Source organism: Ursus maritimus, unplaced genomic scaffold (assembly GCF_017311325.1).
Source record: "Ursus maritimus isolate PB19 unplaced genomic scaffold, ASM1731132v1 scaffold_5, whole genome shotgun sequence".
Classification (NCBI taxonomy): Eukaryota; Metazoa; Chordata; class Mammalia; order Carnivora; family Ursidae; genus Ursus; species Ursus maritimus.
The window spans coordinates 63,640,876-63,663,514 of NW_024426663.1; the positions used below are offsets into that span (position 1 = coordinate 63,640,876).

At 36.8% G+C, this 22,639-nt stretch overlaps 1 protein-coding gene across 1 annotated transcript in view; it reads left to right on the forward strand.

Moving 5' to 3' along the window:
* Positions 1 to 22,639, forward strand: part of FBN2 (fibrillin 2) — a 239,082-nt gene that overhangs the window by 111,585 nt on the left and 104,858 nt on the right. The window contains 7 exon segments of the mRNA XM_040622515.1: positions 219 to 344; positions 11,945 to 12,097; positions 13,595 to 13,822; positions 14,768 to 14,905; positions 19,534 to 19,653; positions 20,584 to 20,709; positions 21,555 to 21,677. Coding sequence (XP_040478449.1) covers positions 219 to 344; positions 11,945 to 12,097; positions 13,595 to 13,822; positions 14,768 to 14,905; positions 19,534 to 19,653; positions 20,584 to 20,709; positions 21,555 to 21,677 — 1,014 coding nt within the window.

The following is a 22,639-nucleotide window of genomic DNA, read 5'->3' on the forward strand; positions in this document are numbered from 1 at the left end:
GTTGGCATTGTTTTACTTTCATGGGAGTTTACTTTCATCTCAGTTCCCATAGATATGTGTGAGAAATTCCTCAGGGTCTGAAACAAGAGTATATTCAGGGTTATATGATCTGACCTAATCAACCATGAGTGCTCTGATACTCTTTAAAAAAAAATCCCTCTACAAGCTTTTTTAATGGAGGCCTTTCTCAATCATCTTCTCCTCCTTCCCTTGATTAGACATCGATGAGTGCAGCGTCATTCCTGGGATATGTGAGACTGGCGAGTGTTCCAACACCGTGGGAAGCTATTTTTGCGTTTGTCCACGTGGATACGTAACCTCAACAGATGGTTCTCGGTGCATCGGTAAGCCTTGGATTTTTGAAGGCACAATACAGTGCTTCTTTATAATAACAGAATAGCCCAAACATGTATGAAGATGGCAACGATTATAAAACCATTGGGAAAATGGCTGAAAAGGTTGTTTAAAATAAATGGCACCGCTATTGAGGGATTGATAGACCAGGTGCTCTTTGCAAAGACTTCAGTTTCAGAAGCCATCTGGGTTTGTTTTATGTTATCAAAGTCACTTTGGAAATGAAGAAAGACTTCCTCAAGACATTGCTCTTGCCCAGTGCTAGAGACACAAAGGCAGGAGAAAGATATTTTCTTAAATCTGCCTTGGGAGACAGAATGTAGTAATTAACGCTTCTTTCATTGCTATGAATCAGGAATGTAGTCAATATCTTATTTACTTAGAGCTTGTTTATTCTAGTGAAAAGAGTTATTACAAAAAGGAAATTGACACCTTTAATTTTGTGTTTTAAGTATATTCAAAGTAAAGCCAAATATATTTGTACGTTTTCCTTTGTTTGGAAAGATGAAACAGGATTTCTCAGTCATGGTCTGGGTCATCCATTATTGAGCAAAACTTAAACTTAGGGCCACCATCCACCAGTGAATGTGAGAGGCGTAGATTCTGCCTTCAGAATACTATATTGTCATTGTAAATACTAGTAGAAGAATAGCAGTGGCCATAATAGAAAAAACAGAGGTAGTTGTAGTAAAAATAATCATTACCATTTATGAAACACATGCCATGGGTAAGGCGTTGCGCATCTGTATTACCTCATTAGCTCAGAACTGTGGTACCTTGGGCAAGCCACTGACCCCTCTATACCTCAGTTTCTTCTAATAAGTGTGCAAAAAAACATTTTTTATTTTTATTAAGAGGAGGAGAAGAAGGATGTGCCTGTACTGGACCCGTATGTTATTAATCCTTATAATAGCTCTGTATGATAGGTTCGTGATTATTCAGATTTGCAGACAAAGAAATCTGAGGTGCAGGGAGGTTAAGTGACTTAAACACGATGGTACAAAGCCAGTAGATGGAGCCAGTGTTCTAATGCAGATCTCTGCGACTCCTGCACCTGTGTTACTCCCACACCACACTGCCTCCTTAGCTACTTCAAGCGGGTGGAGACTCTGTGCCTCGATATCAGTCTCTAGGGTGAGTGAATTCTCCAGTAGTGTGCTGACAATGTGCTTTGACAGGTGGGATGTCTGCATCTGGCCTCCCTCTCCCATCTTAGAGTAATAAGATTTGAATGATGGTTGTTTGTTCTTTATGAATGCATCGAAGTTCCTGTCTTACATTAGGTCAGACATTTTATGTGAACTATTAAGTCTAGAAAATGGAGAAAATTAACTGGTTTTAGGGTCAGTGTGCCCATTGACTCACTGCATGTAAGTCTAATTCATCTAATTTAATTTTGAAGTCATAGGTCTATGAGAGTTGAAAACTAGTAGAACTACCTCCACTTGGCTTGATTTTCTAAAACTGTGTAGGAAAATAATCTATGTACATACACATATCCATCAGCTTGAAATAGGCATGAATCCAAGGTGTGGGAGGAATACCAATTTGGGAGTCATCACTGAACATCATTGGCTCATGCCGTAGACCCTAGTTTCAGGAAACTTATGTTCTAGAACATGACTAGAAGAAAAAGGGAGGCTGGAGAAGTAAGTGAGGTTATTATTGTGAAGTTCTGGAAATCCACATCATGTGTATATGTTTTATTTGGTAGGTGACGTAAATGTAGGCCTTTGAGAATGGATTAGAATGGAGGTGGTAAGGGGTGAGAAGAGAAGCAAACTAGTCAGAAGGAAGAATTTGACACAAATGTTAGTCTTTTGTATCATATTTCCAAATTAATTTTTTATATTTGATTTTTTACATTTCTAAATATTTAGTCAAACAAAATTTGTGTTCACTTTTTTTTTTTGCATTGAAAAGGAGGCATATTCTTCATTATATTCAGATAATCAAGATCAAGATTCCCAGTGATTTATAGAGGTTGTTTTTCTTTGCTGTCAGATATTTGGTTTACCATGGAAGTATGATAAATTCTCTTTATTTCTTGCCTGTCTCTGAAAAGTTCTAAATCTTTACCTGGACATTCACAGCCTTTTAGAACCTGGTACTAGCCTGTATTCAAGACTCATTGCTGGGGCGCCTGGGTGGTTCAGTCAGTTAAGCACCTGACTCTTGATTTCAGCTCAGGTCATGATCTCAGGGTCCTGGGATGAAGCCCCGTGTCAGGCTCTGCTCTCTGCATGGAGTCTGCTTGAGATTCTCTCTCTCCCTCTCCTTCTGCCCCTCCCCCTTGCTCATGCTCTCTATCCTTCTCTAAAATAAATAAATAAATAAAATCTTTAAAAAAAAAAAAAGGCTCATTGCTAACAACTTGCTGCCACATACTCGCATTCCTGTCACTGCTCCGCATGACCACACTGCCCTGCATTTGCCCACAGTATCCTTTCTTCTGAAGCATCTGAATATCCCCTTTCTGTGCTCATTAAAACCTGACTCATCCTCTAAGTCCCCAATTAGATATCACATTTTCTTCTTGGACAAAATTAATCAGCCCGCCCCATGATATTTTTGATTTCCTTCATTTCTGGCTTTGTCACATTACACAGACACATGTGCATTATTTGTTGGCCAGACCGTGAGCTCCACTCGTCCTGCCTTATGCTGCTCCCTCAGAGCCCTACACGGTGCCTTGTATAGAAGTTTGGGCTTAGTAAATCTTCTAGAAATGAATAGACAAACCATCAAATGGATGAAGGAGTTGATGTTGAACGTGAGAGTTTTGTGTTGGTTAGTAACTGCTTGCATCATTTGGCGTCCTACTAGACGTGATGTGGTGGCCCTGAGTGATGGTGCAGAATGCCCCTGAGATAAGAGCCTGCTTGAGCTTCAGAGAGCTGAGGCAAAGTGAGTCCTATGCTAAGCATAAGTCCCCATCCATTCCAGGGTCAACATCCTTGCCCAGGAACAAAGGAGAACCCCTAAGGAGGAAGAGTGGCTCCCCAGAATTATAAAACCATTGTGTGTTTTTTTTTTAATGTTATGTTAGTCACCACACAGTACTTCATTCGTTTTTGATATAGTGTTCCATGATTTATTGTTTGCCTTTAACACCCAGTGCTCATTGCAATACATGCCACTGTTAAAATTAAGTAAGCAGCTTAAAATGTTTTTGAGTAAATGTATTACATTTAAAATAAGTATGTGTTTTCCATAGATGAGAAAAAAACAAATCTGACATTTTAATGTGTAAGAGATCTTTGATTTTGATTTCTTAAAATCTGAGTCTCCTACTTTCTTACATTGAATTTGTTCATGATTAAATTATGTATGTTATGGATATGTCCATGCTATTTATTTTGTAACCACATATATACTAACAATAATGAGTGGGATGGACTCAAAACTTTTTCTTGAGTATGAAACTGCATGTTTTCTGCAGCTCTGTTCTGAGAGTGGCATATGCTGAATTCTCCCCCAATTTCTTATTCTAGTTAACAAAAGTATACTGAGTCTATACCACATTATAAAGCATCAGTAAACTGCCTTATTTCTTTTATGTGTAGGAAAACAATTTCATATGGCAGAAGAATTTAGCTGGGCATTTTAATTTCTATGTAGGAGAGTTTTCCCATTTTACTTTATACTAAATATAAAAGTCAAATGCTTAATGTAATTTGATCTAATATGTTTTATCAAGTTTTTTTTAAATATCCAGGACAGAGCTTTCTTTTCAACATAGAGTACTAACATATGTCACTTCTCAAAGGAGTAGAAACATGCCTAATAATCTTTTTCTTAGAAGCATTCGTAATAGCACAATTTAATGACCCTTGTGTCATTTTGGGATACTCTAGCTTTTTTAATACCTAATTTCCACATTGTAATATAGGCAGAGAGAGTGACTGCCAGATGGCAATGAGTAATTAATGAACTGATAAGAGCAGTGAGCAAATTCTGTATGCAAAATGATAGCCTGCTGCCTTTCTGAACACGGAACCAGCAGGGACCCTAAGCAGAGAGATTTGAAAGTATCAGTCAGCAGCAAAGCCAGTAAAGTTCAGGAAATGAGAGGAAGCATGTAGAAATCTTATGACCACAGCATCCTAGGACATTTTCTTGAGCCTTTCAAAAGTTTCAGTGCACAATATTGTTTTGGAATATTCTTAAGAAAATAAAACCTGAAAACGTAAATGTGAAAAAAATAATAATAAAAGAAAATGGTTCAGGCTATGGGTGATTAACTGCCAAATCATTTTGTAGGCATTGGATTCTGTAAGTCAAAAATTCTTGAGGAAATGGGCACTGATGTAGACTTTGGCACACAGGAAGGAGCTGCACAAAGGGAACAGGGGTGTGCCAAGTGAGAAGAAAGGCATGAGCAAGACTACAGAGACAGAAAGTGTCCAACGGGCTCCGGAGAGGGTGTGAAGAGTTTATCTGTGAAAGAGAGCCGAGAGAGGAAATAGTTGAAGAAACAAAAAAGATGGTTGAAATTAAGATTTGGTTACTAAGGTTCTTAACTTTTTTTTTAATAATAATTTTTTATTATGTTAGTCCCCATACAGTACATCCCTAGTTTTTGATGTAAATTCCATGATTCATTACTTGCGTATAACTTCTATGCTGAGGAGCTTCAGATTAATCCTGAGGGTAGTGAGGGCCTATCAAGATTTTTGAGCAGGGCCATAGACCAGAGATGAAAATCAGTGGAGGAAAAAACTTTTTAAAAGGAATGAGAAAGGTCTTCATACAATGATTTATTAGAGTGATGGCCAGGATATGCTGTTACCATGTAGCTCCCTGTGTGGCCATGGGCATTTATCACATGAGCAGGTGCGTATTTGCAACAAAACACTTGAGGGATAACCCAAAACGCCTCAAAATGTTTAATTAGAGGGAAAAGGGGAGACAGGGATGCATCAGTACACCGAGTAGTGTTTTACTTTTAACTTCAGAATCACATACAAGTCAACTGGTGGAACAGAGATACTAGTTTTAATTAAGAAGAAAGGTCCTAGAAAGAAAAGGTTAGATGGTAAGGAAGAAACACTTCACTATTTTAAAGGAAGCAATAAACCTAGGAGCCACAGTACTTCTGTTTCTTTCATTGTTCCTGGTTCTAGTTAGTCTTACGTAATGGAAACATAAAAGCCTACATGGAAGTATTTGAGAAATAGCAAGAATCTGCAGAATTAATCAAGGAGAACGCAGGTTGGCTCCGGACCATCAGAGAGGCAGGTGCAGTCCTCCAGGATCAGGGGATAAAGCCTGAGACAATGGCTGCTATTTACCCAACACCTAGGATCACCAGTGTTCTAACCTGAGCTCACCTTATCCTTCATTTTTAATGAGCAGAATTCGTTCAACAGGAGATGTATTTATTTCGAGGCACAATCGCCAGCTTTTACAAGGTTTTCATCACATCGTCTAATTAACCATTAGTTCTCAAATCAATCTCCGAGTAAATGTCAACCATGAAAACACTCTGATAAGAGTACCGTTATTTTGCTTCAAGATAGATTCATATTTTAATCAGAGAAGATGAATTGCTTCCTCTTCCACAGTGTGGCTTTAAATGAGACTTCATGTAAACGTTGTTCAGAAATGCAGTGAGGATGATAGATTGTTAGAAAAATAGACTTGTTTTCATTACTTCTGGCATATCAGTCCTGCAGTTAAACATACACCAAGCATCAGAAGGATTTGTCCTCATCTGCTTTTGTCCCTAATAATTCCCTATTTCAAGGGATAGTATGCCTAGACAGCTCATACTTCTTTTGGGTGCCCCTTTTTTATTCCAGATATTCTTCTGTGTGACACATTTTCAACACAGTGCTTTCTAAGGACCATGCAATTTCTGATATGCAAAGGAAAGAACCCCTGATTTGCATTGAAATGTATTTTGGGGGATACCTTAACTATGATGCATCAAATTGATCTGTAGCTTATCCTGGTATGTTGTTGACACACAGGATTGGAAGTAGATTGCCTGCCTCCCTGATGTTATTAGAAGAAACTAAGTGTAGAATTTATGAAAAATGTTAAGATTTATTTTCTGATCCACTCTTTCTGCCCTTCCACCCTCCCACAAATGACATGGTTTCCTCCAGTACGTATCTTAGGACTGATCACAGATTTCTAAACTGTGTAGAACAGTGGTTATTTATATTTATTGAATTTGAAAACCCCTGTTTGACATACAAAGATGCGTTTTAGATCCACACAGGGTAATAATTCAGTATCTTTGAGAAGTGGCATAGTGGAAAAGCAACTGGGTATTTAGTAATACATTTAGATGAATTTGTATTTTATTAGTCACAACACAGTCCATATATGGGAATCACAGTAGTGGCTTCATATGGTGAGGCATTTTATACTTGTATTGCAATGTTCACTGTAAATACAGATTTGTGGACCTCTCACAATATTATTGCAGATTCCCATAGTCTGGGACTGGAGTGGATTCCACCTGGATTCCTGATGAGCCCTTACTCATTTTTATAAATACTACCTTATTTCCAGTTTGATACTATATTTGACTCATGAGTTGTTTAGTGTATGGGGTTTCCTTGGTTTGCAAATTTTCCATGTGAAAATCTTGAAAAAGATATGTTTTCTCCCAATTGTTGAATAGATATATCCATTAGATCAAACTTGTTACCTGTGCTGTTCATTTTTTCTTTATTTACTGAATTTTGTCTACCATATCTGTCAATTACTGAAAGAGTTGTGTGAATATCTCACTGTGATAGAATTCTTAGTTTCTCCAGGTGGCTTTTCAAGTTTTTATTTCTGTATTTTGATGTTATGTTGCAAATTGATGAGTCTCTAAATTGATGAGTATTATGTTTTCCTGGTGAATTGAGCCTTTTTTTCAATATATATCGACTCTCTAAAATTGTTGACTCTTCCTCTTGGTCTATTTCTAAATACTTTGTTTTTGTCTTATTTTATCTCATTATTGTGTTTTACATTTTGTGAGTGGGCACTGAAGGTTTAAACATATGCCTGCTGTGTTTTTTTCTCCTCTCAATTTTTTTTCTTCCTTAGGTTGTAAATGTATCTCTCCTAAACAACCTAAATCTAAATTTTTAAAAATTTTTTTCACAGTCTGAAAATCTTTGTCTTTTAAATTGAGATTTAAATCCATTTGTATTTATTATAGTAACCGATGTGTATGCATTTTGATTACCTTCTTTGTGCTTCCTATTTATTTTTTTCTTTGTTACTTTTTCCTCTTGCTCTTTTTTTTATTTGCTGTTTTTCCCTCTTTCCCCACACTTTTTAACTTTCTTCTGTGGTTTTAGTGGTCATCCAAGTATTTTAAGATGCATATGTAGCTTAAAGTCTAAAATTATTCTGTATTTTACCCATATCTAAACAATAAAAGAATATTAAGAATAGTCACACTTTGGTCTCTCCCTCCCAACTTTTAAAAATTCTAGCCAATCGCGAGTCTGTATTTGCAACAAATTAATTATTATTACTGTGCAATATTTTAGTGCTTGTTTGTATTTACCCATATATCTATTTTTCCTCATTATTCCTTCATATATTTCAAACCTTCTTTTTGGAATCCTCTTCATTTTGCCTGAAGAAACTTTTCTAAGAGGCATCTGGCTGGCTCATTTAATTACACATCCACTCTTGATCTCAGCTCAGGTCTTGATTTCAGGGTCATGAGTTCAGGCTCTGTGCCCAGCGTGGAGCCCACCTTAAAAAAAAAAAAAAAAAAAAAAGAACCTGTTCTGAAATTTCCTTTAGCAAAATCTTTTAATAAAAAATTCTCTTTTGTGTGTGTGTGTTCCTGAAAAATCACCTTAATTTTCTCTTTGGAAAGATGGTTTCTTAGGGTACAGAAATTTAGGTTGACAGCTATTTTATCATAGTGTACAGAAGACAGAATATTCCATTGTGCTTTAGCATCGATTAGTGCCATTAAGAAGCCAGTGATTGGTTTAAATATTCCTTAGCAGGAAATCTGTCTTTCTAGCCATTTTTAACTTCCTCACTTTTTCTGTGTTGGTCTGAAGTTTCACAGTGATGTGGCGAACTGTGGATTTCTTTTTGTTTTCCCCACTTTAGATTTATTGGACTTCCTAGATCTGAGATTGTCTTGCAACATTGTTAGAAAGTTCTATGCTCACCTCCATATTTCTTAACCTTTTTTAAAAAAATATTTTCCATCTCTTCGTCTCTCTGAACTACACTGAATTATTCATATATATCTTGGAATTCACTAATTCTCTTTTCACCTATGTGCAGGATACTATATGATATATCTACTAAACATTTTATTTCAGTTATGATCATTTTCATTTATAGAAGTTTCACTGAATTTTTTTAAGTCCTTCTTTCATGGTTTATGGACTCTTTTTACCTGTTCACATTTTTAGATTTTAATTACCTTAAGCATTAAATATAATTAGTTATAATTAATATTTAATGAATTGTCATTGCAGATAATTACACATTGTCAGAATCAGTCTGACCATTCTGTATCTGATATCTGATGTTTATTCAGCCGCTTTTGTTCATGGAGGCTTGTCTCTTTATGTGTTCTTTATTTACTCATCTATTTAGCTATTTATCTTGTTGTTAGCTACTCCTATGTCTTGGGACTTGTCTATGGGAATCCTCTGAGACCTGCATAATATTAAGTCCTCATGGATCCCGTTTGGGCTTTTGCCAGTTGCTTGGTATCCCTACCTGAGGACCTCTATGTAGTCTGTTCTGCCTTTGAAGTTTTTCAGGCCACAAACCAACTATGAATTGAGACATCAAAGCTGTCTCTTTGAGGAAGAGCTTGTGGTTGGAGAGTCTTAGAAGAGATGTTTTTTTACCTCCACTCAGTCCTGAGGTATAGACAGGCAGGTCTCTTAGCTGTCCACCTGTACATTATAGCCTTGTACTAAGGATATGGTTCTTTGGGGCCCCTAGTTTATGAAGGAGTTTCCTGTGAAGTTTTGTGCTGGGAGTGAGAATGTGGGCATTTTATCTTTTATGCTCTAGACCCTATGGAACTATCAAGGCTGAAATTCGAAGTCTCCAGAGCTTTGCAGAAGCTCTAAAGCTGAAACCTAGCTGTGCACTTACCTCTTAAGATTCCTGTTTTCACTTCATTGTGAGACTGTTTTTCCCTTTCTTTCATGCCAGCCAGCCGATGTATTTTTTTAAATATTTTTTCATATTTTATACAGGATGTTTCAGTTGGGAGGGACATTCATGATAGCTAATCCACCATTCTGCTGGAAACAGAACAAACATTGTTTTATTTAATTCTGCCACTAATCCTGTTCCATGAGGAAGAAGAATTAAGTATAGTTGCAAAATTAAATAGGGTTTTGTTGGAAGACCTAAATCTTCTGATTCAAGGCTGTGCTTTTTGTTCTTTTGTCTTCTGACTTTTGTCTTTTATTTTTGTCAAACTTTCTGGTACAACCTCCTCCTTGCAGAAGACTTGAGAGAAATACATTCAGCCTACTTTGTAGTAGTAACCGAGTGTGTTTTGTAACCACAATTATTAAGAGTTTAGGACTTTCTTATCTGAATTTATATATCCTGTTCTTGAGGAATGTAGCAGCTGGGTAGGTCTAGGAATATGATACTCAGGGTTCCTGGAATAAATATTCCAAAAGTTATTTTCCTGCATCATTTTTGGGCACAGAAACCTACCTGTGAACTTATTCCCGGTGACAGTCTGTTCAAGCCCAGTTTGTGAAATTTAGGAAATGTCTGTGGTGCTTTCAAGTATGCATGCATGCTTCAAATTTAGTACTTGGCTTTTGGGCATATTAGGTTTCTTTTGGGAAGTGAAAGGAGGTGTTCTGCTTCTTACAGGGAGTACCTTAAAGCCAATTCACTTATTGAATGATTGCTTAGAAACAACCTGAGGTATACTACAGACCATTTGCGAAAACAATAAGTTTATTTTAAACTCTGTATCTAGTATAAAAAATTAGGCGTTGCCTATTGGAATTTTTTGTTATTAATAGTTTCATCTGCATTGTTAATATGCAGCTCCTGATTATTGTGATACTTCCTCTTGTAGGCATAGAAAAACTTCTTGGAAGCTTCTTGATAAAAGTTGAATAATATATAATGAACTAGACCCACAGTTTTTTTTCATTGCTTACACTAAAGGCAATTTCAGTTTAAGCCCACTGGGCTTATAGATGATATTAATATTTTATCCCTATGCAGCTTTGCATTTTACATGCTCTTTCAATGATGTCTTTCAGCCTTTATCTTCCATTTCGATCCATTCTCTACCCTGCTGGCAGAGTGATGTTTACTATAGTCCTATTTGATCATGTTAACTGCTCTACACCCACCACTGCAAGATAATGCACAATCTCCTTGCCATAGCATCCTGCCAGGCCCCATGGTTACAGCTTGGTCCTCACCTGACTTGACTTGTTATCACCATTTGACATAATCCATTGCCCCAACTTCTTGAAAATGTCTAACTAGCCTCATGGCTGCATGTATACACAGGTCATTCGTAGGTATATACCTTCAGCCTGACTAGTCCTCTGGGTTCCAGGCTCCTATATTCAACATCCCAAATGTAACACAGTTTAAAGAGAAGCCTTGTCCTGAGTCCCTTAATCCTGCTTTTCCCGCTTGTCTTCCCATCCCAGCTGTCTAAGTCAAAGACTTAGGAAATTTCCAAGAGTCTCTCTCATACACCACTCCCAAGCAAGTTCCCCCTGGGCTGTACCTTTAAAATATGTCTGCCATCTGACCATTCTCATCATTGTCACTGCTGCCGCCTTCATCCAAACTGCCATCATCCCTCGCCGATTACCTTCCCTGGTATTCCTGCATTCTAGTGTCAGCATTCAAAGAGATCTCCTTAAAGATGTAAACCATTACCTTTCCTCTAACTGAAAGCATCCAGTGACTCTTGCAGCACTCCACATGAAATCCAAAAGTCCTTCTCTCATGATCTATAGGATTGTACATGATCTTGCCCTTGATAGCTCTCTGAGCTCAGTGTCTTCCACTCTCCCTTTTGTGTTTCCTTCTCTGGCCACATCCCCTTCTTCTTCTTTGAATTTCTCTTCCCTGTGATAACTGAGTGGCTCATGCTCTCACATTATGCACATCTCTGCTCAGATACCCCTGTCTCAGAGGAGCTGTTGTGATCACCCTTTCTAGAATAGCAACTGTATCAGTCAGGTATTGCTGTGTAACAAACAACCATAAACTCTCAGTGGCAAATAATACTGTGCATCTGCAGGGCAACTGGGGATTGGATAATCTAGGCTGGGATTTGGTTCTTTCTTTCCTTCAAGCTCTGGATCTGACTGGGCTTGGCTTCTTAGTGTAATAGCACATACCTGCTTCACATCTTTCCTTCCTATGTCCATGGGATATGGCATGGAATAGGTGTTCAGTGAATGTTTGCTCAGTAAATAAGTAAATAAATGAACAAACATCAGAAAGACAAAGACAGTAAATAGATACATTAGAGATAAGTAGAATAATTCCCTTCTCCTAGCCTCTTCTGATATGTAAAATAATTGAGATAAGAACCTGGAATAATTCTCACATGCCTTCTGTTGTATTTCCACATGTTCAGATCAAAGAACAGGCACATGTTTCTCGGGCCTGGTGAATGGTCGCTGTGCACAAGAGCTCCCGGGCAGAATGACGAAAGTGCAGTGCTGCTGTGAGCCTGGCCGCTGCTGGGGCGTCGGAACCATTCCTGAGGCCTGTCCCGTCAGAGGCTCTGGTGAGCGGCCAACTGCTAGTCTCCCCAGGACAGGCAGTGTTAGGAAAATCAATGACAGTAGTGTCCTAGTGTCCTTTGTTCTTCTCCTTGAAATCAGCTCATATGTGTATTCCTAGCACTGCCGTCAGTATGACTATGGTGTTTTCATGAGGGATGGGGCAGCATTGTTTATTTGGGATCAGTTTATACACTTTATTAGTATCAGGAAAATTCCCAAAAGCTGATTATAACTTGTCTTTGTGCAAGTATTTTTAAATATTGTTTGAACATATTTCAATTCAGTTTTAAAATTTCCTGATCTTTCATTGCAGAGCTTTGAGTATGTTTGAATAACTTCATTTATATTTTATTTCAGGAGTGCCCCTATTTTCTAGTATCCCAATCCTTGAAGATATTTCCTCTTTTCTAATGATCTGAATGTTAAGAATAAAAGGGTAGGAGGATACTTCTCATTGACTTTGCTGTATTACCTAACCATATAACTGAGGCTATATCAGGAAATTAGGATGAATGAGAAGTAACTCTTCTTATTAGTGTGATATGAATGGTAAATTAGGATTAGTGTTTATCAATCACATAAAGGCACATCAATATGTTTTATTTTTATATTTTCTTTATGTTAAATTATAGTATTATGAAAATAATTAAACTTTTTGCACTATGCTTATCAAGATATGTATCTATATGTACTGTTATGGAGAAAAAGATTAAGACCCATTCTTTCAAAATCTCTAAGCTATAAAACATCAAAATTGAGTAATAAAAACTTAAAAAACAGCACCATTAATGCATAGTATATAGTTTTGGAAACTAATGGTCTCGCTAGTAATACATAATATAATATTAATACTGAAACAGTTGTTTGAGTTAAATAATTTTCATTTCTACTGACACTAGTGTCCTAATTCTGAGAACAGGTGGAGAAATAAGATAGGTATAGTCTTGCTTTTTTTCCTCTCAGCTTTGATACTTGGATAAATAAGGTGTGGATTGAAAAGCTAACTAAACACTGTCTTCTGTTAAAATCCACATATTAAAAAAATTATTATTTTGAAGCCATACTAATCCCTCAAGGCAAAGAAAGGAGATGGGAAAAATGTGTAGGTGCACTATTGATGAAGTTTCAAGTAAAACCAAATCTACAGAATGAATTACTGAAAGCTTTAATTTTCACCTGCCTAAGTAAATTTCTTGCATTCATAGTTGTATCTGGAATTTTATGAGTTCAGACTGAACATATAGACAGGTCTTTGGTTATGCAACTTAGTTAAGATATGGCAAATAGGTTTTCTTTTCTTTCTTTTTTTCTTTTTTCTTCTGAAACATCTATACTTCTCCCTGCTACTCCTAGCACTGGAAACCTGGATCAAGATACAATATTCTACTTATTCAGATCAAATAATATAGATAAGCTAAAATGTTCTTACAGTATACAGATTACTTTTATCATGGCATAGGACATCTATCTGTGTTTAACTGACCTTTCTTTTCTTCTAGAGGAATATCGCAGACTTTGCATGGATGGGCTTCCAATAGGAGGGATTCCAGGGAATGCTGGTTCCAGACCTGGAGGCACCGGGGGAAATGGCTTTGCCCCAAGTGGCAATGGCTATGGCCCAGGAGGGACAGGCTTCATCCCCATCCCTGGAGGCAATGGCTTTTCTCCTGGAGTTGGGGGAGCTGGTGTAGGGGCCGGGGGACAGGGGCCCATCATCACTGGACTAAGTGAGTGTTCACTTTTTGTGTAGACTCTTTATTTTTCTGCCTTAAATGATTTTATAATACCTAACATTTCTTCAGAAGGGGTGTGTGTGTGTGTGTGTGTGTGTGTGTGTGTGTGTATGTGTGTAAAACCTCTTTCAGGGTCTGAAATACAAGGTAGTAGTAAAAAATGCTTAGGAAAATATTATTTTTCTGTTCCATAAACTTTCTAAATTGGAGAAAAGAAGAGTGACCCGGGTTCTCTTTGAAAATAAAGATGAGAGCACGGTCATACTCCACTCCAGATGACGCCATTAAAGAGCATGTTTTTGGTTCCAGTGTATTTCATTTGGCCGTTTGCAGCTGCCCTGTTCATACAACCCTTGAATTATTTTCCAGAACCATTTCTCAACTGAGATAAACTGAATAAGTCTTGCTCTGTGCCTATCCAAATATTTTAATGAAATATCTTTCTTTTCCTCACCCTTTTTTGTTGAATAACTTGGGCTTCAGGCCAGAACTGGCATTGGTATACTTGACATTTAAGTTCATTCTTTTTATAAGAGCTGCTCTTGCTAATAATATTTAATGATGTCCTACAGTGTTATGTTTATTCTTTTTGGCATATGGCCTATTTACGATATCTGAATATTCAGCACAGTTACCAAAAAAAAAAAAAAAAAGGAAAGCATTCAAATGTACAGTAGAACATTCCTGAAATTTTGAAAAGACATCATTATGGACAAAGTTTCCAGATGTATCACTTAACAAATGCAAGTTAAACCATGTGTCTCAGGAATATTTTTTAGATCCTTAACATTCAAGTTTCAGTAAAATACAGAATAATGTGAGTGTTTCATAGGTACACTTAATGAATGGACTATTAAATATCCTTTTAAAAAATCAACTTTAATTAAAGTATTGCATGTTGTAATGCTGAAATACCACTTGTGCTTTGATTTTCTGTAGCTATTCTGAACCAGACAATAGATATCTGTAAGCACCACGCTAATCTCTGTTTAAATGGACGTTGCATACCTACTGTGTCTAGCTACCGATGTGAATGCAACATGGGGTATAAGCAGGATTCAAACGGGGATTGCATAGGTAAGCTCAAGATTCTTTAATCCTTCTTTGTTTTTTCATAGCTTTTAAGCTATAGGAACAAATTAGACTATATATCATCTGGGGAAAAAAAAAGTCTTCAGAAGCAAAGCGAATTTCCAAGCTGTCTCTTCTGTGTGCATGGTCTTTCATATGCTCCTTTAACCTACTGCTGAGATAGCCCCCTTCAAGAATCCCCCACTTTTTCCCATCCTGTATGTTGTGATTTCTGTGTCTGTCTCTCTCTTGCCTGCCTTCTTAGCTGAGCAGCACTGGATATATGGTGGTGGTGTCACCGTGCAGAGGGAGGTGCGGATTGGGAAGAGATAGGAGTCACTTTTGGACATGTTGAGTATTTGGTATCTAGGACATTGAGTTATAAAGGTCTAAAGTTAAGAGGAATGTTCAGAGCTGGAGTTACAGACCGAGGCATCAGTGACATAAATGTGGTTGTTAGAACCGTGAGGGTGAGTATTGTCACCCATGCTGAACCACAGCAAGAGTGGAAAAATAACAGTAGCACCGTGGCTGGAATCCTATGCCACAGCAACATAGTCCCCTAAAGAAAGCTCAATAATAGCATTGGTGAGACAGCAAAATAATCCAGAAAGTATTATGTCCCTGAAGCTATGCAAGGATACCATTGAAGAGAAAAGTAGTGGCAAGTGCGAAATGACGCAGAAAAATCAAATGTAATGAGGGCCAAAAAATCTATGGGATTTTATAATGAAGAACATTTTGATGATATCTTGAGAGTAGTTTTAGATTAGGAGTAGTTTAACGAATGATAATATATGCTTTGTAATTAGCATAACCCTAAATACCTGATTTGGGTTCAGATCTTCTGTTATATAGATGACAGACCAGGAACAGAGAGTATCATAATTTTACCACATAAACTGAAAAGTTTTAACTGCACTATGACTTTGAAGGAAAATGTCAGCCAAATATGATGTTTTGGAAAAACCAATCATTCTAAACTACATACAGTTGAGAATGATTAAGTAAGGCTTAAGTCAGGATCCTTATGTGCAGTTACACAGGTTTCTCACTGCACAACTGTAGAGGGACCATTCACATAATCTATATAAATGTCACACCTTGGGGTTATGTAGGGTATAACCATATGCAGCAGCCCTCGCTTAGCTGATACTTCTGGATACTTGTTTAAGTGATAGACCAGGTGGTATTTTTTGGAACACCATGAAATATGCATATATTTATTATTAATTTAATACATTTATAATGGTTTATAATAATAAATAATTATATTTATTGTTATAAATTGACTTTCCTACCAGAAAACATGATTTATAAGTATATAGTATATAAAATATCTTCCCGTAGATACATACAAAATTACAGTATATCAAACTGAAATTGGATTGACTTTCTTTGTGTTGTTATTAATATTTGTCATTCACATGTTACTGCATGATTCACTAACCAACAAGTAAAATCAGGCTTAAAGTTTAATCTTTCCTGCAAATTAGCCAAAGACCACCATTTATTTCACATTGGCACCCAGGTGCACTTTATTCTACCTAGTATAAAACACCTGTACTCCGGGGGATTTTGTGAACTGTTGGTATAAAGATGAACTGTCTTTAAGGATCAAAAGTTTTTTCTGTAGTCATGCTTCCAACCAGCCTCCGCAACAAGGGTTCCTTTAGCGAATTAAGTCTGATCAGTTGAGTTTGACTTTATAAATAATAAGTTGGGATATCAGAAAAAGTTAAGAGAATTTAAGTTAACTAGCATTTTAAATTATAGGAGCATGAGATAAAGGTGTAACTCATTGCACTGTGTTTTGAGGAATAACAAATTGCCATTGCTATTTGGGAACTTGTGTTAGATACTAATGAAGTGTCATAACATGAAAGGTAATAACTCTAGTAAAAGATCACACACCAGAAAAGGAAAACCAGCTCCATTTTGGTATTACAAGAAGTACTCTCGAGACCTGAAAACAGTTTTATTTACTCACCATGTTTTTCTCTCCTTTTCCTGAGAGTTGTACTCTAAAATGTATTTCTGAAACTCTTTTATGTCTGTATAAGACAAACTGCTGTTAGCAATAGTTTCAACTCAAATAATTGTATTTTGGGATAGTAAGAAATAATTCCTGTTTCTGTTGGGCACAGGTAATCTTAGAGCCCTTGCAATTTAAGTGTTTGCTAAATTAGCATATAAAATACCTTCCAAGTATTTTATAAGAATACTGTTATTCTTTATTATTACTTCTATTGTAGTATTTTGTAAGAATACTGTGCTTATCCCAATAGTATCTGAGAATGTAACCATTCTGATAATCAGACTCTTTCTCAATTATTTCATTTATTTTAGGAGTTTAAAAATGCTATGAATCTTGCTTAAAAATACTCAGTCCCCAATGAAAACATGGGAAGAAACCAAAGGGCACAGACTGTAATGTTTAAGTACCCCTGTTCCTCTACAGAAGGCGAAACAAAGGAGATCAGTTGGAAGTACTAGGCCGTGACACCTCAGAATCAAGAGCCATGAAATGTACATTTCTGAACATGGCAGTGGTCATTTGTGATTAGTCTACATCTAAAGTCTTACAGTAATCCCCTGAAACAAATGGGATTTGAAAGTCATGGATTTTAAACTCACTAACAGTTTTTTGGTAAATGTTTTCCCTTCTAAAGAAGAAATAAATTTATAAGTGCACTACTGTATCATTCTGTGTACTGATCCTTTCGTATGATCTCTAAGGGGCTAAGGAGATCAAAATGAATTATGGCTGTAAGGGCAAAATAATTGACAAAGATGTCCTAGCACTGAGGGGCCTCAGGAACAGGTTCTCAAAGAAGGAAAAGGCCCTGAAAAGTGGCCTGGCTTCCAGGAAAGTTTACCTCAAGAGAGGGGGTTGGGTGCATGGTGTCCTGTTCTTCACTAGATTTATGCTTTACAATGAGCTTTACAATAGAACTTCTGAAAAGATGCATCTTTTTTTTTAATTTACTCACCATGTTTTTCTCTCCTTTTCCTGAGAGTTCTACTCTAAAATATATTTCTGAAACTCTTTTATGTCTGTATAAGACAAACTGCTGTTAGCAATGGGTTATGATCTCTAAGGGGATCACAACACATTTTTAATTGTTGCATTTCGGTCTGAAGTACACCAGAGAATTTAAGCTGTCTTCCACACTGCAAACTCAAGGTTATAACTCCTATTGGAAAGTCCACTCAGTGTTCTTTATATGCTTACTAACTCTCTAAACTCTGTCTTTTCTCATTTTGCTTCATCCCTTTGGCTCAGTAGAACTGATGTTATCAACCAAAAGTTTAAATGTAAGTGAATCTTAATGGGCTGAAGGTGCCCTTGGATGAATTGAAAAAGCATTTAATCCTGTTATTCTCTGTTGTTTTGATTTAATTTGCTATGAGATTTTTTTTTTTTTTGTTCCCCTCCTTTACCAGAGAGGGCTTAATTGCATTTCATCTGAGTGTTTATATAAATGAGGTTGGTGAGTTTGATAGATTACAGTCCCTTTTTTAAGAACATCTGTGAAAGGAGTAATCTGTTTATTAAAATGGTAAACCTGTGAATTCATTTGATTGTTGTGCTCTCCAATTTAGCTGAAATTGTATATGTTAATAGCTTCTACTTGTATATGAAATGGCAAGCCATTATGCTCTCACCAGCCAGCAAGGTTTTTAATTTACTAGCATTCAAAATTATATTTAGTGGGCATTGCTGAGAGAAGATGAATTTAACTTTTTCTGACTCTGGCACGTGTAATTTGTCTGGGCTGTGAGCAGTCCAGACTGTTCAGTCTGCCGTTTGGTCTTGCAGTCCCTGAATTCTGCGATGGATTTGTAGCATTTAATCAAGCCTTAGGAGAACTTGAATGAAAAACAGTAATGTTTCTCACATTTACGATCAGAACTAGTATTTGCATTGCACTTGGTTTATGCAAAAAAAATTTCTGTGCCCATTTTAAGGTCCTAAAGAAACCCAAGGCTGCTGAATGTAATAGACTTTAATTAATTTCCATTTTCTGTCCCACCCTCTGTTATTTCAAACAGCCAAGCCTCACTGCATATATAGTTACATATCTAATTGAGGACAACACATAATAACAAAGAAATTCCACAATCTGTCAGTTTCTTTCTTTAAAACGTGAAATTGACAGCCTGAATCTATATCTATCTTCAAACATCTTTCATTGGGTTTCCAGTAATGTACCAGGCTTTGAGGAGGCTCTTAACTTGCCCAGATTACTACAGATAAGTGTTGGAGCCTTTTAGAACTCATGGCTGTGTCTTTCCAGAGTCGGCTTAAAAAAAAAAAAAAAGAAAAGGAAAAAAGGGGGAAAAAAACCTTTTCAGAACTTTTAATCATTGTGCATTTCTCAAATTGAAAAATCATTATTTCTTGATTAAAGCAAATTCCCTTGTACTTTCCAATAGGCAATAATTTTGAAAATCTCTAGACTGGCCTCTGTATTTGAAGAAAGGAATTCTCATTCATTTATAAATACTCCGCTCTTTAGACTATTACCACTGACTGGCCTTCTCTCAAATTTGGAAGGCCTAAATGTACTTTAAACAAACATTTCTAGGAATGGAGTGAAGTCTGTAATGGTTTCTTTTGCTGCTCACAGATGTTGACGAATGCACATCAAATCCCTGCACTAATGGAGATTGTGTTAACACACCTGGATCCTATTATTGTAAATGTCATGCTGGATTCCAGAGGACTCCTACTAAGCAAGCATGCATTGGTAAGGCAGTTTGCGTTCACATATGAAAATGTTCCATGAAATATAGTGACCCCGGCTGCTGAGGTTAAAAGTAAATTTATTAAAATAAGACGTGGAATGAAGTAAGTGCTGTTGTATTACTACAGATTTATTTTATACTCCCCTCAGACATGCTTCCTTTATGCATAAACACTATTTGCGTGTATAACCCTGGCAACGTGATATCTGGCTTTGCAGAAAATTCAGTTTATCTTCCTTCCCTCGATCACAGCTTCCTTTCTCCAAGTAACATCAGTAGCCTTCCTGCTCTCTGATTAACGGAGCTTAAGATTTATGGTCGTTTTCAACTACTCTGTTCTTTGAACCTCACACATACTCCAACACCAAGTCAGGCCTCGTCTTGATTCAGTTTTGTTGCTGCCCTCGCCACCCACCATCCTCCCAACCCTCTCAATGCTGATTCATCACAGAATTCTTGCTGCAGATGACTCTGCTTGTCTTCTCTTTCATTTCCTATCCCTCCGTGGGTCGTTGCTTGGCTGAGCTCACCACAAAGTCTTCATCATGTTGCTCTTAACCCAGGTAGTTTGAAATGACTATAATCTTACTCAGCAGCTTGCTCTTACTTTGGACGTCTTCGACCATTGTGTCCAAAACAGCTGTACCAGTCATTCCCCTGCACTGCCCACCCTCTCCCAGCTTCCCCGCCCACCCCAGCCCAATTTCCTCTTTCTTTCCTCTTCAGCTCCTCTAAGTCAGGCTGTAAAAAAACAAAAACAAACAAACAAAAAAAAACTGGTGAGAGATGGAAGTTTGGCTAAAGAAGCAACATGATCTTAGTTACTACATGTAAAAAATAAACAGAATATCGAACATCACATTTATTATCTTATTGTTTTTACCTGTGGTTATTGTAAAAGAATAATATTTGGCCATCCTTCATTGTTCCAGATATTGACGAGTGCATCCAGAATGGGGTTCTTTGTAAAAACGGTCGGTGTGTGAACACAGATGGAAGTTTCCAGTGCATTTGCAACGCCGGCTTTGAATTAACTACAGATGGAAAAAACTGTGTTGGTATGGAAATTGCCTGCTCTCTTGCAAAAGACTTTTAAAGAATATACATTTTTATTTAGAACCATATATGCTATTTCCATGAAAGCTTGCACAACACATATGTGAGAATTCTTCAGATGACTTAGGTAAAATATAAATGCATTTAACATGAGACCATTAAAGTCAAAGGATAAATTGTTTGGAAATGGTATAAGAATGAATAACTTGTTGCTTCTGGGAATTTTCTATATGGTATATGTTTAATTATAAGTAGCAGGGTTTTTTTCCCTGGCAATTATTAGCACCTACAGGATTTTACATTTTGCCATAACAACACCAACAGGTTAGAAAAGGTCTCTTCCTGACCTCCAGTCTGGGGGAATATAAGAAGGTCTTGCATATGTGATAATCAGATCTCTAAATTTGAGGTGCTGGTGATGTCTGGCAGTGCAGTAGATACCAGTACCCCACAGAAATATTTCAGCCACTAATCAAAGTCAGGACCATTTCACTCTCAGTAATGTTTATATATTGTTCTATTCTCTCTTATGGAAGAAACTCCCCCATCGCCCGAAATCATATAAACATTTTTGCTAATCAAAGTAAAGCATGTCTCATATGGTTTTAATAACAACTAAGCACAACATTTACCTAATTCTTTTCCTTTATATCCCTTATGCCAAAGGCCCTTCACATTCTCCACCCTATTTGCTCTCACTTGGTTGGCATTCATATTAGAAAAAAAAAAATCAATGAGCACATGGCTCATTTATGTAGTGGAATATGATTGGTGGTTATTTGTGGAAGGGTGGGGAACTGGTTCCCACAAGACCAGTGGTGTAAGTCATTCTGCTCTCCTTCTGCAGATCATGATGAATGTACAACTACCAACATGTGTTTGAATGGGATGTGCATTAATGAAGATGGTAGCTTCAAGTGCATCTGCAAACCAGGATTTGTCTTGGCTCCAAATGGGCGTTACTGTACTGGTATGTATATGGCTTTGAGATAGGAAAGTAACCATGATTGAAACCATCTTTTTTATTTGAATGAATCATGCAAGAATTACTTTAGTCTCTTCATGTGGATTTCATATTATTCACATCTCTTGCTAATTCAGTAAGGCAGGTGTCTAAAGCTCCCTAGAAAAACACACATTGTGGTCTAGGGAACAGTAATATCTTTACAAAAATAATAATGGTGTAGGAAAAATTAAGGGAATGACAGATTGGTTCTAGCAAGTCTGGAAGAGACAATGTAGAAATAACTTCTCTGTACCCCTTGCCTAAATAAAAAAGAGGAAGAAAAAAATCTTAAAAGATTTTCATCTTTGTGCTCTGAGATCTAGATTTTCCACTATCATTAATTACTTGTTTTGTATGACATACTTTCCATAAACTAATCTACAGATCATGACTATATCATTATCTAAAAATCTTACACTGACTTAGTGAAGAAATAATTTTGAGTGTTCCTATCAGTTTTGTTTATAAAGCCATTTTGTAGGCTGAACTCCAGCGACAACTTTAGTAAGCAAAAGAAGTGCCTCTTGAAAATAAATAAGATTATATCTAGTTTATCTTTACAATTTGAATTTAGTAAGGTGAAACAAATTTTGCAGTTTTTTTCAGTTTTCTCCTTTTATATGAAATCAACTCTTTGAATCCTTTCTACCTTCCATTGCACAAACTTGTTGGAATATCAAGTAATACTTATAACCAATTCCTGTAGTTTCAGTAAATTCCAGGGAGAATTGAGAAAGGAAGACCAAGACTGATTCTTGTATTTCTGAATAAAAAATAGTTTCTTGACTATGCAAGAAAGGGGAGTACGGTATTCAGTAGAAATGCTGTAGCTCTGCTATTTCAACTCATGCCGGAAATGTCATCTCAAGGTTAGCTGATTTGGATTTAACACAGAATTTGAGTTTAGTGTTATGTTGCAGGGTGTA